A 15,818-nucleotide genomic window follows, 5' to 3' on the forward strand; every position below is an offset into this window, starting at 1 on the left:
TTTTGATTTTGATTCAAATTCAATTAATCGTGATTCATATAACAAAGTAACAGCCTATAAATATCCCACTGTTGGGCTAATGGCTTCCTCTCCCATCAAGGAGAGGGCTTGGAACATATTCCACCACGCTGTTTCAATGCGGGTTGGTGGAATACACATGTGGCAGAATTTATATGAAATTAGACACATGCAGGTTTCCTCACGATGTTTTCCTTCATCGCCGAGCACGAGATGAATTATAAACACAAATTAAGCACATATATATTGTGGTGCTTGCCTGGGTTTGAACCCAAAATCATCGGTTGAGACACACGCCTTCTAACCACTGGGCCATCTCGGCTTTACATATAATACGCCATGTTGTGGTATATACTATACAGATAACATTTAATCCGGACCCCGATTCTAATAACAAATTGTCAGTTTATGGTAACCTAGTCGAATCGAAACGTTGCCGTTCTACTGAGACAAATGCAAGCATCCAGTTGCGGTTCTTTAAAAGCAGATCGGAAAATAATCGAAATCATGTCATATCGATATGAATAAGTAAATTTGTTTTTCAGTTTCGATTAGGAGGCAGTTTATTTTTATGAGGAATAATCGAATTAGGACAAAATCGATTACGTATTGTCATAGGAAACGTAGCATCGATCCCTTGGATCGTAGCTTATAAATGTTGGCAAAAGTACCAGTAGTACCAGTCTAGTTTAGCGTTGATTAGTTGTCCATGGAATTCAAAACAATGCAACCAATTCGAATGTATCTACAAATTTCATACAAATGGATATATTTGAAACCAGATATATGCTATCGTTTTACATCATGAGAAGGCGAATGAATAGCAATTAATAGTTAGCAGTCAACAATGCTTTGAGACATTGATATTAATAATTGAAAATCAGCATTGGATTTTTTTATCCAAACTTAGAATCTGAATAGTACACCTATTTAGGACACGATAACCATCATTATTTTTTTTTATTTTTTGTTGTTTCTTTTTTTTGTAGATTACGTTATATTTTCTTTATTTTAGTATTTTTAAATTCATTTTCGTAATTATGTTACTTAGTACAGTAACAGCCTTTAAATTTCCGACTGCTGGGCTAAGGTCTCCTCTCCCATTAAGGATCCTCTCCTTACTCCTGACCTCACCTTGGCTCCTTTTGGAACATATTCCACCACGCTGTTGCAATGCAGGTTGGTGGAATACACAAGTGGCAGAATTTCGATGAAATTAGACACATGCAGGTTTCCTCACGATGTTTTCCTTCACCTCCGAGCACTGGGCCATTTCAGCTCCCACTGGGCGGGCTATCTCAGCTATATATACTATAATTATGTAGTGTCTTAAATAAACATTTTTTATTTCATGCTTTCATAATTTCCCATATCAGCAATTTATGCGCTATCAACCTTGGGAACTAAGATGTTATCTACCGTGGAACTGTAGTTAGTAGACATAACGATGCTTAATATTACTGTTCGATGAGATTTATGATGCGAGTGTAGTAACTTCTCAAACGGTCTCGCTCAACACCCTAACTAGTGGAATAGAAAAACGGTTGGATTCAAATAGAACAAAAACGATTGTCAAATTAAATTTACTTAAAATAGGATATAGAATGTTTTTATCAGTAAGGCTATTAAGTCAAAAATGTAACATAATTGGATAGGTAATTGGCGTCAGATGCGATGACAATATTGGTGGAAAACTACAATATGTTCTTCCTCGTAGCCACAATTACACTGAAACAGAAGTTAACAATACATATTATTAGTAAAGTAAAGCTATCTAACATAAGATATTTGCTATTTAAGAGAGAAAGAATATGGTAAGAAAGAAATGTTTATACGAACACAACAAAAAAGAAAAACAACAAAAATTTAAAACATATTAACTAACTATAACTACTGACTAACTTAATACTACTATAAAACAACAACAAAATAAAACAATGACAGTCAACGTGTCTAAAAGGTGTGCCATATCTGTTTATATTATTCCACTGACATTAAAATAAACCAAATATTCCAACTCATATATGGAGAGTATTTCCCAAGTTACTCAGTATATCGACATTATAACATATAAAACAAAGTTTCTAGGGTACGCTTGGATTACAGAAACTGTCAAACTGATTCTATCCGACCAAATGAATACCAATACTCTGACTTTTCAATCTTTACCCTTGAAGGATAACTTGCGACCTAAATTCAACTTTAACGCCTTATCGTAGAGTTGGAAATGGATCACCAAATCTGATACTAGGCATATTTTTATGTAATATAAAATTATATAGTAATATAAAATGTTTTAGATTTATATCTTCTTCTGTGTTTTTTGAGAGCTGCAAAGATTAAGGACTTATATAAATTCATAAAACCGTAATATTTTTATTACGGATAAACTAATTATGTACAATGTACATTGAGGGTTTTTGTCATCGTTCCCTTAGTTGGTGGCATATTGGCGAAGTAATGAATGGTTAATTTTTTTAACGCGCTAATGATTACAAACACTGTTGAGTACACACTATCAGGTTTCCTATATGTCTACCTCCCAATGCCATATCGAAAATGATTAGCGCATATGGAACTTTATACCTTTACATTTTGTCAGAAAGGTTAATAAGCAACGCAACGCTTGCATACAAATTATAATATCAGCAGCGTCTTTACCAGATACTATCGATTTGATACCTATTTATTTATCGCTGATAAGTCAATAAGCTATTTTGATGGGGAACATTAAACCTTATTAAATAAAATAACTAATGAAAATCTTGCTAAAATTACAAGCATTGCTATTGCGTAATTCATAAAAAAATAGAATTAAATTATTGAGAATAATACAATTATATTACACAAAAACCAGTTGAAATTTACTTATACCCAAAATGAAAGTTTTTTTTTTAATAATCTTAAACAGATTTAAAAATATTTTCTAGGAGGAAAACAAATTACTTTATACATTATTGTACACTACCAAGTTTAAAAACAACAGATACAGCCTAAATAGTAATGTACAATTTTGGCGACCGCTATTTTCGCTACATAGCGAACTCTTCCACCACAATAGTGATAACTCATTGGATATGACATAGGTGATGATTTAGTAGCCAATAAAGTAACGTTAATCTGTAAGTAAAAGTAATAAATATAAAATTGTAAGTATATAATATGAATACATGAAAAAATATTAATGGTAAGGTATTCGAGACAAAAAGAAAATGTACACGTAAATCGTAAATCTAGCAATATGAGTACATATATATGTATCTGAATTGAGTCGTAAAACTGCATCCTGCTTCAATTTACATATGTATTGACAATCTCGCCGTTCAACCGATAGTATATGTGATTGATAGAGCTTTTTATTTGTATGACACAAGCTGTCGCATTGATATTAGATCTGGAGATAAAGTTATTTATTTGACCTTGATAATAAATTATGGGATAACTGAAGAACTCCCGTGATTCAAATAAATGAAATGTGACCTCCGTGGTCGAGTTATATGTACATCGGTTTTCATGGTTACGCCACTTCGAGATACCGGGTTAGATTCCCAACCGTGTCGATTTAGAAAAGTTTATTAGTTCTCAATGTTGTCTTGAGTCTGAGTGTTTGCATAGTGCTTAAGCCACATCAAGGGATCAGAGTGTATGTGATGTTGTCTAATATTTATTAAATATTTATTTAAGAAAAATAAACTCTTTAAATGACCCACAACTGGACAAAAGCTGCTTATCTTAGAAAACATTTTGGTTACCTCACATAGCGGATCCTGTGATGGGAGCATCCAACAAGAAACAAAAAAGCTGATATACCAACTTTGTGATGGAGAAAAGAGTTTATAGCGAAATAAAAAAAGTTTGTGTTTAAAAATGGCTTTGTGCAACCCCTCTGGGTAGGTACCACCCACTCATCAATTATTCTACTGAAAAATAACAGTACTCAGTATTGTTGTGTTCCGCTTGGAAGGGTGAGTGAGCCAGTGTAACTACAGGCACAAGGGACATAACATCTTAGTTCCCAAGGTTGGTGGCACATTGACGATGTAAGGAATAGCTAATACTTCTTACAGCGACATTGTCTATGGGTGATGGTGACCACTTACCATCAGGTGGCCCATATGCTCGTCCGCCAAGATATAACATTAAAAAAAATTGACAGAAATTTATTCAACAATTTTCAAATACCAATGATTGTTAACACAAATTAAGCCTATCAAAACTTAGAGAAGTATCACTAATGCCCAAAATAGACATGAATCTCTTCGATTAAAATTGACGTTAGTTAAAGATGAGTTTTACGCAACAGACCAATTTGGCTTAAATATGGCATTATCAGACAAATATTCGTAATTGTTTTAAAATATACTAATACTGTATAGAAACACATATATTATTTAAAACAAAATAATCCTCAAACTTAAGCTGTGATTGTACCCAGTAATAAAAATATGAAGGCACACTAAAATAAAAAATATCGATAAAATATACCAAAGGGAAAGTATGCGTCACATAATATTGACTTATAGCTCAAGAAAGTGTAGTTAAACTCCCCAACGCACCCCAACCTGCTCTCAATGGGAGTCATCAAATCTTTGGCTAAAGTACGTTTTAGTAGGAACACAAATAAAAAACGGATCGTTCTACAATTTTTTTTAAATTTTTATGTTATGCGAGATAAAATGAAACTTGTTTTTTTTTATCTTTCCTTCCTAACTTTCAAAAGTTCAGGCGCTAAAAGATATTAAATATTCGAAATTAATTCCCAACAGGTGCATCGTTACGGGCGGCTGGTAAGTCGTGGCGTGCGGAGCACAAGGCTGCCCGCACACTGGGCATCATAGTCGGCGCGTTCTTATTGTGCTGGCTACCATTTTTTCTATGGTAAGTAACGATATTGATAAACTTTTTAAAATTATTTTTTATGTTTACCTTGGATTTCAGTTGATCGGATACACGTACTTAATCAAATGTATAAAGAAAATGATTCGTGTAGTGTGAATGTGTGTGAATGTGTGTTTAGAATGAAATTGCTCTTGCTATATTATGTACTAAACAATTGACGCAATGAAATTTATACATATAATAAAATTGGAGTATCTGTTTGTTATATTAAAATAACCCTTTTTTACCCAATGAATATGCATGTATACACGGTACATATACCAAAATATTACAATTTCTATCTGTTCCGGCTAATCTCTGGAACTGCTGGACCTATTTTGACGGGATTTTCACTGGCAGATAACTGATGTAATAAATAGTAATTTAGGCTACAACATATTTTATTATTTTGTTAAAACGCGTACCAGGTCGCTGGCACAGCTAGTAATTAATAACTTTAACATTATAAATTAAATCACATGAAACAAAATTGTTTTTAATAATCCCGTTTGAATTAAAAGAATAACATATTATTTAAATCTAACCAAACATTATCACAATAAAATAGAAACACTGACAAAAGCTATCTTAATAGGAAAAACTAAAATTTATTCAGAGATGAATAAGGGATGGCCGCGTGTACCTCACGACTACTTTCTTTTGACTGTGATTGTAAACGAGACTGCTGAGATATGCATTGAAATACGTCAGACATGCTGTCGAATCGTTGATTGAAACCTAACACTGAAATCAGGCTCACTGAGCAATAATGCGATTGTTTATGTGACCGTTTCAAACATTTCGAATATTTTGTTATAGACAACGTATGCTAAATAGTTATTTATTATTAGAAATAAAAAGCTAAAGCATTTTATTCTAGAGATCACTTTCATAAAACCACTTGTTGTACATTTTTTATGGTCAATGTAGGTTGTTAAGCAAACGAGACTACCTGATGTTAAGTGATCGCTGATAGATGTTGGCGATGTAAGAAATATTAATCACTCCTTGCATCGTCAATGTAACATCAACTTTTGGACCTAAGTTGTTATATCCCATGTGCATGTACTAAGCCTATTAGAATTGTTGTGTCTACCGGTAAACAGCAATTAATTATTATTCTACCGCTCCACAGAAATCTTTTTGGCGGTAGACAAAAAATAAATTATAAATGTTTAACTGTTTAAATTATAAATGTGTGACTGATACTTAGCTAAGTTTACTATTATAAGTACACATTTTTATCAAAATTTGTAGTTTTTAGATTAATAGAAAAATGCATTATTTTTTTGGTGAATACGTTGGCGGACAAGCATATAGGCCACCTGATGGTAAGTGGTCACCATCACCCATAGACAATGACGCTGTAAGAAGTATTAATTATTCCTTACATCGTCAATGCGCCACCAACCTCGGGAACTAAGATGCTATGTTCCTTGTGCCCGTAGTTAGGTACACTGGATCACTCTCCCTTCAAATCGGAACACAAGGCGGGCTTACACAAAGTCCTACCGCCAAGAAATTATTGTAATAATTGTACCGTAAATAGAAAATCAGAAAAAAAAGCAATTATGCATTGTAAAGTAGACGCTAACTAGTTACACATGCGCCGTATATGTCCTTATAACAAACAACCCATTGAATTATTACTTGCAATCATGAATTCGTTTGATTTATTTTTATTCCCTATATATAACAATAATTATTATTATTTCTTGACAGGTACGTAACAACAAACGTCTGTGGCGAGCCGTGCGATACACCGTCAGTGGTCGTCGGGGTTTTGTTCTGGATCGGTTACTTTAACTCCGCATTGAACCCATTAATCTACGCGTATTTTAACCGCGACTTTCGAGACGCCTTTAAAAATACGCTCATGTGTGCCCTGCCTTGCTGTTTCAGCTGTTGGAAAGACACGGGCACCGCTTCGTTCGTGTGATAGAAGCAATAAGTCCTCAACTTTTAATGTATAAAGATTATTTGAATCATTTCTTTGGGGACTATTCGTTTGTTATATTTAAGTAAATGAAAAACTTTTGTTATATGCAATATCGTTGATAATGTTACGGGTAGTGTTAATAAATTTATTAAATAAAATATTCAGTTTAACATATTTAATATTACCACAACGAATTTTGAAAAAACAAGCCATTGATTCCGATGTTGCTATGTCAAAAAATGTTGCTATGTTCAAAAAAGAATATAATGGCAACATCGGACCCGCCATCTTGATTTGAACCTGTCATTTCTACTTGAGTTCCAACCCAAATGGTTCAGTATTAATATATATGACATAAAAATGTAATATATCAGCTATTAGTTAATGAATATAATATTCATAAAAAGCAATAATTTTATTAGAAATTTTAATTATATATTTAACACGTTGTAAATAGTTTGTTATTGTATAAAAACTTTTATTACATGACTATAAACAAGGCTTGCTTTACACAAAAGAGATTATTAGACGTTTTTATTAAATTCGAAAAGAAAAACGTCATTAATAATACGTTTTATTATATCGTAATAAATATAAAGAATAGCATTAGAAGTTATACATAACCGTTATAATTAATCCTAGAAACATATTTGAATGGGCTATTCGTATTTACTATTAATACCACATAAAAAAATTATATCTTTACAAATACATATTATAAAATTAAAAGTAGCTCTGTTTTGCTTTTTCACGGTTAAATTACTGAACTGAGTGTGATAAAATTTGGTATAAAAAAAAAGTCGCGGGCGACACAATATAAAGGATTCATTAAAAAAAGTTTCTTATAAAAATATATGTGTTAATTATAATCTTTTGTTAGAAAAAAACCGACAAGAAACTCAGTAGTTATCCTTTTTTAACATTTAAAAAATACAAAGTCTTGTTAATTAAATACAATTATTCAAATTAACATCACTTTTCGTAGTCTTTATTATAAAGCAACTGTCCTTATAACTATCCGGTAACACATACATAAAAAACATCCATTAAATCCATTAAAATTGAAATGACAAACAAGAAATACGTCACGTCTATAAAAGTAGTTTTAATAAGTGTATAGCAAACTACTAGCAATTATACAGTTTGAAAAGTTATTTGAGATTTATACTATACGATTGTATAAAATGTTAGTTATTATTATAAATAAAATATAATTATGTATAAATCTTATGTCGTATTTATTGTAAAGTTATTTAGTATTATTATGTAAATCGGCAATAATGTAAGGATTTGAAATTTATAGAAAAAAAAACTGTTGTTTTTTTTATATATAAGGTATAAGTTTCGGTTATTTTTATTTTATGTTGTTGTATACATTGTTGTAAACAGCTTTAGATATTGTTGTTATGAAACTGTTTCAACTTCTACTAAAACCTATTATCAAAAATAGTTCAGTAGTATTTTGTTCACGTGTTTGTTTTTTTAAATAAATAGAGTAGAAATATGTATGTGTTATTTACACGTATTTACCTTAATTTAAATAATGATTTTTGAATTTGGATTACTGAGCGAACACTGACTTATTTTATTGGCTACGTTGACCTCACAGCTAGTCTTAAACCCACATATGCCAGATGTTGGATTCAATTTTAGCTGATACCTTGGAAGGTATGTAAAAGCGTTAATCCAATGCATCAACTCTTAACGGTCGCGTCGGATTATTATAAGAGTAAGAGAATAATATGTACCTGTGTTTAGTAGGGCTGTTGTCAAATTTGGTCAAAGAGACGTCATCGTCACTAGAATATTATATAAGTAATTACATTGTAATAAAAAGACTATGTCTCGAAAAAATAGCCGCGCAAAAGTCTTCGATAAGGTTGGATGTCTAAAGTTTGTTTACACTAAATATTACAATTTTGTTGGTGGATAAGATGATAATGTTCCATCCCGCGCATGTACTATCCTTTACCAATAAGCATGTTATGAAAGAGACGAAAGATCCGCGTGTATCTTAGACTACCCAAGCCAGTCACGCTCGGCTTAAAACATCATAAACTACTAATTTGCGATAGCCATTCGTTCTGTTTTCTCATTTAACTTGTCTCTTTAATTTAAATATTATAAGTTTAAATAAGACTTCATATTACATGACAGTATTCTACTCTGTGACGTGCTCAACTACATTTTACTACTTACTTACTAATATTTATACAAAGGTAACCCTTTTACATTCAGTTTAAGTTAAATATTCCAAAAATAGTTTCACAATGGATTCCAAATGCCAGCGTTCTAAACTCAGGTTTCCTTGTGCGTTGATAATAACCAATCAGGATAAACGATTAAATAAATATACTGATACTCAATATACTACAAAAGTTCTTTATTTACGACATCACATTAGAAACTTCTAAATTTATCTGTATTTGTTAAATACATTGTTCATGTACACAAAATACACTCTCGAAACACTCTATCTATTAAAAAAAACTACATCAAAGCCCGTTGCGTAGTTTTAAAGATTTAAGCAGACATAGGGATAGAGAAAGCGATTGTTTTATACTATGTAGTGATGTATATTCAATAATACATTTTAAACCGAAATAAACGAAAATATGTGAAACGCAACCTTATCCAAATCATATTATTTAATTTTCTTTGTTAATAGTCGCTATGTGCTCAATTTATAAGGCTGATTGGTCTTTATGTATTATATAAATAAGATTCATATTTGCTCGCTCACTACTGGATATACGCAAATACAACAGTATTGACTTGACTGCAATTGCCGACTGTATCAAATGTTATTTTAATAAGCATTAGACAAAATTAATTTCAACGTTTATTGTCCTTATATATTTGTTTAATCATATAGAAAAGTATTATATGCTCCTGAGATGACCCAGTGGTTAGAAAGCGTGCATCTTAACCGCTAACAGGCAAGCACTGCTCTATATATTTGCTTAATTTGTGTTTATAATTCATCTCGTGCTCGGCGGTAAAGGAAAACATCGTAAGGAAACCTGCATGTGTCTGATTTCATCTAAATTCTGCCACATTTGCATTCCACCAACCCGCATTGGAACAGTGTGGTGGAATATGTTCCAAACCCTCTCCTTAATGGAAGAGGAGGCCTTATTCCAGCAGTGGGAAATTTACAGGCTGTTACTTTACTTTACTTTACTTTTATATGCTCTACACAGTCAGAACACCGTTCTATATACATATATTAATTTTACATATACATATATTTATAAGCAGGATAAACTCATCCACTCATTGTTTATATGAATTCATTATCAATATTGACTTAAACTAACTCGAATATTAATTCCAGTTATTAAAAGCGTTACTTCCATAAGTTCTATACGAATGTAATTGTTTGAGTGTGAATACATTTGGAAATTCGTACTCATCATTAGTTAAACTTCAGACCCATGTTATATAATATTTATAGACAAACTCATTAAGGAACGAAAAGTCCAATTGTTATTTTTGTCATTAACATAGATACAAGTACATCTGCGTACAATCACAATCCATAAACTAAATCCGTGGTTGACAAAAAGAAGTAATACAAATAAAATATTTCGCTCCAATTATTACAACTCTATCATTACAAAGTTGAGACCCTATATATATCGGAGTGAACCAAACGATAGCGCGATTCAGGAACCTATCATTATTTACAGACTTATGCGGTTTAGCATTTGTAAAGAGAACTATTAATTTCTATTATTAAAAATCAACACCTTATATGTATATCGAAGTGAACCTAACGTTAGCGCGATTCAGGAACCTATCATTATATACAATGTTGTGCGGTTTAACGTTTGTACAGAGAACTCTATTACTAAAAATTCGAGACCATATATGTATATCGGAGTGAACCAAACGTTAGCACGATTCAGGATCAGGCACCTATCACTATATACTCTTGTGCGGTTTGACATTCGTAAAGAGAACTATTTAATATCTATTAATAAAAGTCGAGACTTTATATGTATATCGTGGTTAACCTAACGTTAGCGCGATTGAGGAACCTGTCATTACATACAGTCTTATGCGGTTTAACATTTGTAAAGAGAACTATTAAATTATTAATTTCTATTAATAAAAGTCGAGACGTTATAATTATGTATATTGTATATCGGGGTAAATCAAACGTTAGCGCGATTCAGGAACCTATCATTATATACTTATAGAGTCTTGTGCGGTTTAACATTTGTAAAGAGGACTATTAATTTCTATTAATAAAAGTCGAGACCTTTTATGTATATCGGAGTGAACCAAACGTTAGCGCGATTTAGGAACCTTCCATTGTATACAGTATTTGTGCGATTTAACATTTGTAGAGTTAATCACAGCACAATTTATTCAACTACATAAAATAAGCTAACGCTACTTTCATAGGATTCAGCTGATATCATAGTATATGTATTGAAAAATCATTGATTTACAAAATCATTCAACAAATTTCACACGAATTAGATTGCGTTTACTGGTCGTTCATAAAAACATCAGATAAGTAATTAAAATAAAAGGGAAATATGTTCGTACAATCCAATTAATCCATCGGCCACGGAACTCGAGCGACCGATACGACGTTGACTGAGGTTTAACTGTCGATTAGCATGCGATATCACGTGATATTATGAGTGAATAAAAAAAATATTCGCTTCAGTAATTCTGTTAACAACTACTGAAAGAAGGTTTTATTTGATTTAATCTGTTCGCTTAAAAAACTATACATAACCATTAAGATTAATTATTTAAATAAAAATGGCGCTTGGTCGTTCTATTTTTGAAATAAATCCAAATTCAAAACACTTTACTAATATAATAAATGTGAAAGTTCTGTCTCTCTATCTATTGTTCATTCGCGTGCATACTAAACCGAATTTGATAAAATTTGGTATGACGCTAGATTGAATTCTAAGGAAGAACATAGACATTATTTATGCCTGCCATCTATCAACCAACTACTGAAACTCAGACAAAATCGCAGGCGACTCTAGTACAGAATATTACATCATACAGATTTTTTTTTTAACTATAATTAGTGAATGTTGTAAAATGTTATATGCACTTTGTATATCTTGCAGAGAGAGATGTTATCAATATGTGTTGTGATATATGTAGTTAGGATATATTATTTGTATTAGATAATTAGTTTTAGTTAGACATAGTTTAGTATATAAGATTATTTACTTTGCAAAGGGGAAAACAAAACGTAAATATTAAGTTAGTAGCATTTACTACATATAATGTTTAGAGTGCATACTGTATATGTACATACATAGTTATATTATATAAGCTTGTATTGTTTACCGAAATTTTAGTAGTAGTTAATTTTTAGAGGTCAAATCGAGAGATTAACTAATGCGGTATGACTCACCCGTTGTAAGGTATGAGGGGTACTCGGATTAAGACCCATGGTTGGCACCGGATTGGCATTAAAGGGTCACTATTTAATAACGTTTGTAAACTCGACCGCATTTTAAATTGATACAGGCAAGGTTATTATAAATCGCTAAACTAATTTGACTTGGGATATTGGTGTCTCAGTCTCGATTGTAGTGTTAGAAAGGGACAGCACTATCGTAAATATTATTTGTTATATGCATCTATAACAATTACAAACACAGAGAGGAGGTGAGCGCTGTTGATCTTTCAATAATGTTTTTGTATAGAATTTTATATGCTATGTAAGGTCGAAGATACCACACTCTTATCAGATATTTTACTGTTATGTATTCCAATTTAAAGGATGAGTGAGCCAGTAAAACCAAAGGCATGAAAGATAACATCGTAGATCTGAAGATTGGTGCATTGACTATGTAAGAAAGATTGTTACTAACATCGCCAATTTCATGGGTGGTGGTGACGGTATACTTGGCAACACAAAGTTGAAGCTTAAAGATTTCCTTCAGCATAATCTCCTGAAAGTTAAATGACCTTTGTCTACATATAAACACAATAATAAAAATCTCAGAACTTTCAGTTTAGTTTTCTGCTCACTAATTCTGCTTTCAATGTGAAAATTTTAGAAACTAGTAATGTAGAAAGACCTACTTATCTTAATAAAAGTGTTAATGATTGTGCATTTATGTATATCGTCTGCAGTAAAAAACATTTGACTGCATCTAGGCTAAATTTACAAAAGTCGGAAACTGTTTGATTAAAACTATACGCAAGTGAAAACTGGCGCTCAAAGGGCGCCCTGTAACCAATGATCCAAATCGAATCAAACCAAAAAAACACTTCATTCGAGTAGGTTTTGCAAACACTTTCAAACTGTGTTTTTATAGAATTGTATTAAATATACAAATACAACCAGTTTAGAATGTAGATTCTAACCAGAAGAATCGATAATAAACTCAGTGATAACTAGCGAGGCAAATTAAATAAAAAAAAAAAATTAATGAGGCTTAAAAGCCAAACAATTTAGGAGTATTACTGAGAACAAAATTTCCTTAGTATTATCAATTAATAAAATTTGAAAATATACAGATATCAACAAATATAATAAAATAATTTCACACCAACAATAAAACATGGTATTTAAAATTCTTTGTTAAATTTAATACGTTTTAAAGAATAACTTAAAAATGCCTATCCTAATGACCTGTATAAATCTTTTTTATTTTAGATTCTTCATAGGAATTATCTTAATTAAACTTACATATTAAATAGAAATATATACATTTATGTACAGCCTATTTTAATTCAATATTAAAATAAACATAAGATTATTATTTTATATTCAACGATAAGCATAATGAAATACTTTTATATAGTTGTAAGCCTTCTTTAAAATCTGTATTTCATTTATGCTTTAGTTATATAAGTAGTATAGAAAAATGTGCTTAATGTTTATAGCAATAAGGTGTATGAAAATAGAATACGTAAAATTAATTTAAATTGTAAATATTGTAAAAAAATATATGAAGAAATTAAAAGCAATAATTTAATCGCATTAAGCTTATAGTAATATGTATATTAGTAATCAATATTGTTTTTAAATTCCGATCTTGTTGCATTATTGTGTCGTATTGTAGATATCTACGTCGCAGTTATAATAAACACTTAAAATACATTCGTGTGTTTTGATTTTTTTGATTCATATCAGAGAAGAAGCTTGTCATTAATTGTCGAAGTTGAGTGCAAACGCCTTTTTTATGACGCTGAAAAAACGTGCTACGCATTTCGCGCGTATGAAATGGGGAGGGGGGAAGGTTACGACATTAATACCCCAGTAGCTTAATATTAAAATTAACCTCAAATGTGTGACAATCCAAGTATAATTATGATTGTTGAATAAAGTACATTTTGTTTACTGTTTTTTTTTTTTGGTAAATTTGAAATATCCTTCGGCTTAAGTAGTACAACCGACTTTATGTTGGACATTTATTAGGATTTCTCTCCTGTTAAGATTGTAGTATACCGCGTATACCATAATGCGTATAGCATACAGCGTAGTGTAGTGTATGTTGGTGCCTTATTGTGAATGTGCTACTGAATAACCTTTTAATGGCGTAAAAAAAATATGTCACAAAGTGCCACAAAAATACACAAAAACCTATTTCTTCTCAAGGAATTTCTTCAGATTAATAACGTCTTAATTTTTAAGAAAACATGATAATCGAATCATCGGGATTTTAAGCCTTATGAATTCCATAACATACCCAAAACAATTTCTATAAATAGACGAACGAGGCAGTTGGGATGTATGGAATAGCTTCTGAATAATTGACGTGGTGCTCACAGTCACCCTGTTAACAAATTCAGGTCAGGAAAAGTTATTGGTAATGCCGAAATAGAAATCTTGACGCCGATATATTTAGTTATGCATCACGTATAGTTCTGACGTCTTTATCACACACAACAGCCTGTAAATTTCCCACTGCTAGACTGAGGCCTATTTCCGTTTGAGGAGGCTTGGAGCGTATTACACCACGCTGCAACAATCGTGGTTGGTTAATAAAAACGTCTAGGCTATCCAAATTTCATCGAAATTAGACACATGTTGGTTTCCTCTCAATGTTTACCATATTTTTGTTCATTATTTTAATGATTTCCACCGCCGAGCATGCGATGAATTATAAACATAAACTAAGCACATGAAAATTTCGTGATGCTTGCTTAGATTTGAACCCGCAATCATCGGTTAAGATGCATACATTCTAACCTCTGGGCCATCTCCGCTCAACCTTTTTAACACAGATACCTTCCTTGTATTAAATTGTTTTAAAATGAAGCCACGGCTAGTTTCAATACTGTACAACGTTATTACGTCACAGAAATTCAATATGGCGCACATGGCTCTGTAATCCTGTCATGCCAACAGTGTAGAGTCAACAAAAACCTTTGTACTTTAAAAATGCACCAGTTATTTTCGTTAGTTATTTGCAGCACACATTTGTGTTATAGTCAACCATTTCCTGACACATTGCCTATTATATGATGTTCAATTTTATATTTATTTTCAATAAAATACTATTTGTATATATTTTACCAAAGAGGTTATTACTTCGGATAAAGTTTTCCGAAAAATGGCAGAAATATAGCGAATATTTTTATTCTTTCTTTGAATGTTCGACGTAATATTTTGAGAAAGATTGAAGAAAATAAATATTATGAGTTATTGGAAACAGGTATGATATTTATTTGTAAGGCAAAAATAATAAATAAGAGTCACCCGTACTTAACAAAAAATCTTCTAAATAAGCTGAAGAATTTAATATTAAATCGACGTTTCGAGTTATTAAAATTAATGGATATTCGAATCTTGGAACTTGTTCATGGAAATTTTCTTATATTATTTTTTCTTTCTCTTTGAAGTAAGGTTGCAAAAGATGTTTAAAAATACCTCTTAGTGTTCTTTCGACGATTCAAATATATATCAGGGTAACCTTAATTATTAATTATGTATATTGATGACTCAGGAAAGAACTACATCTTATTTTGAGATCAACAACAA

At 31.5% G+C, this 15,818-nt stretch overlaps 1 protein-coding gene across 1 annotated transcript in view; it reads left to right on the forward strand.

Moving 5' to 3' along the window:
• The window catches only part of LOC124539924 (octopamine receptor beta-3R-like), a 73,671-nt gene extending 66,657 nt beyond the window's left edge, over positions 1–7,014 (forward strand). The window contains exons 3-4 of the mRNA XM_047117303.1: positions 4,785–4,896; positions 6,619–7,014. Of these exons, the coding sequence (XP_046973259.1) occupies positions 4,785–4,896; positions 6,619–6,835 (329 nt within the window). The 3' untranslated portion in view covers positions 6,836–7,014. The remainder of the gene's footprint in view (positions 1–4,784; positions 4,897–6,618) is intronic.
• Positions 7,015–15,818: the final 8,804 nt, after the last annotated feature.

The sequence above is a fragment of the Vanessa cardui genome, chromosome 23 (genome assembly GCF_905220365.1).
Source record: "Vanessa cardui chromosome 23, ilVanCard2.1, whole genome shotgun sequence".
In the NCBI taxonomy this organism is placed as follows: Eukaryota; Metazoa; Arthropoda; class Insecta; order Lepidoptera; family Nymphalidae; genus Vanessa; species Vanessa cardui.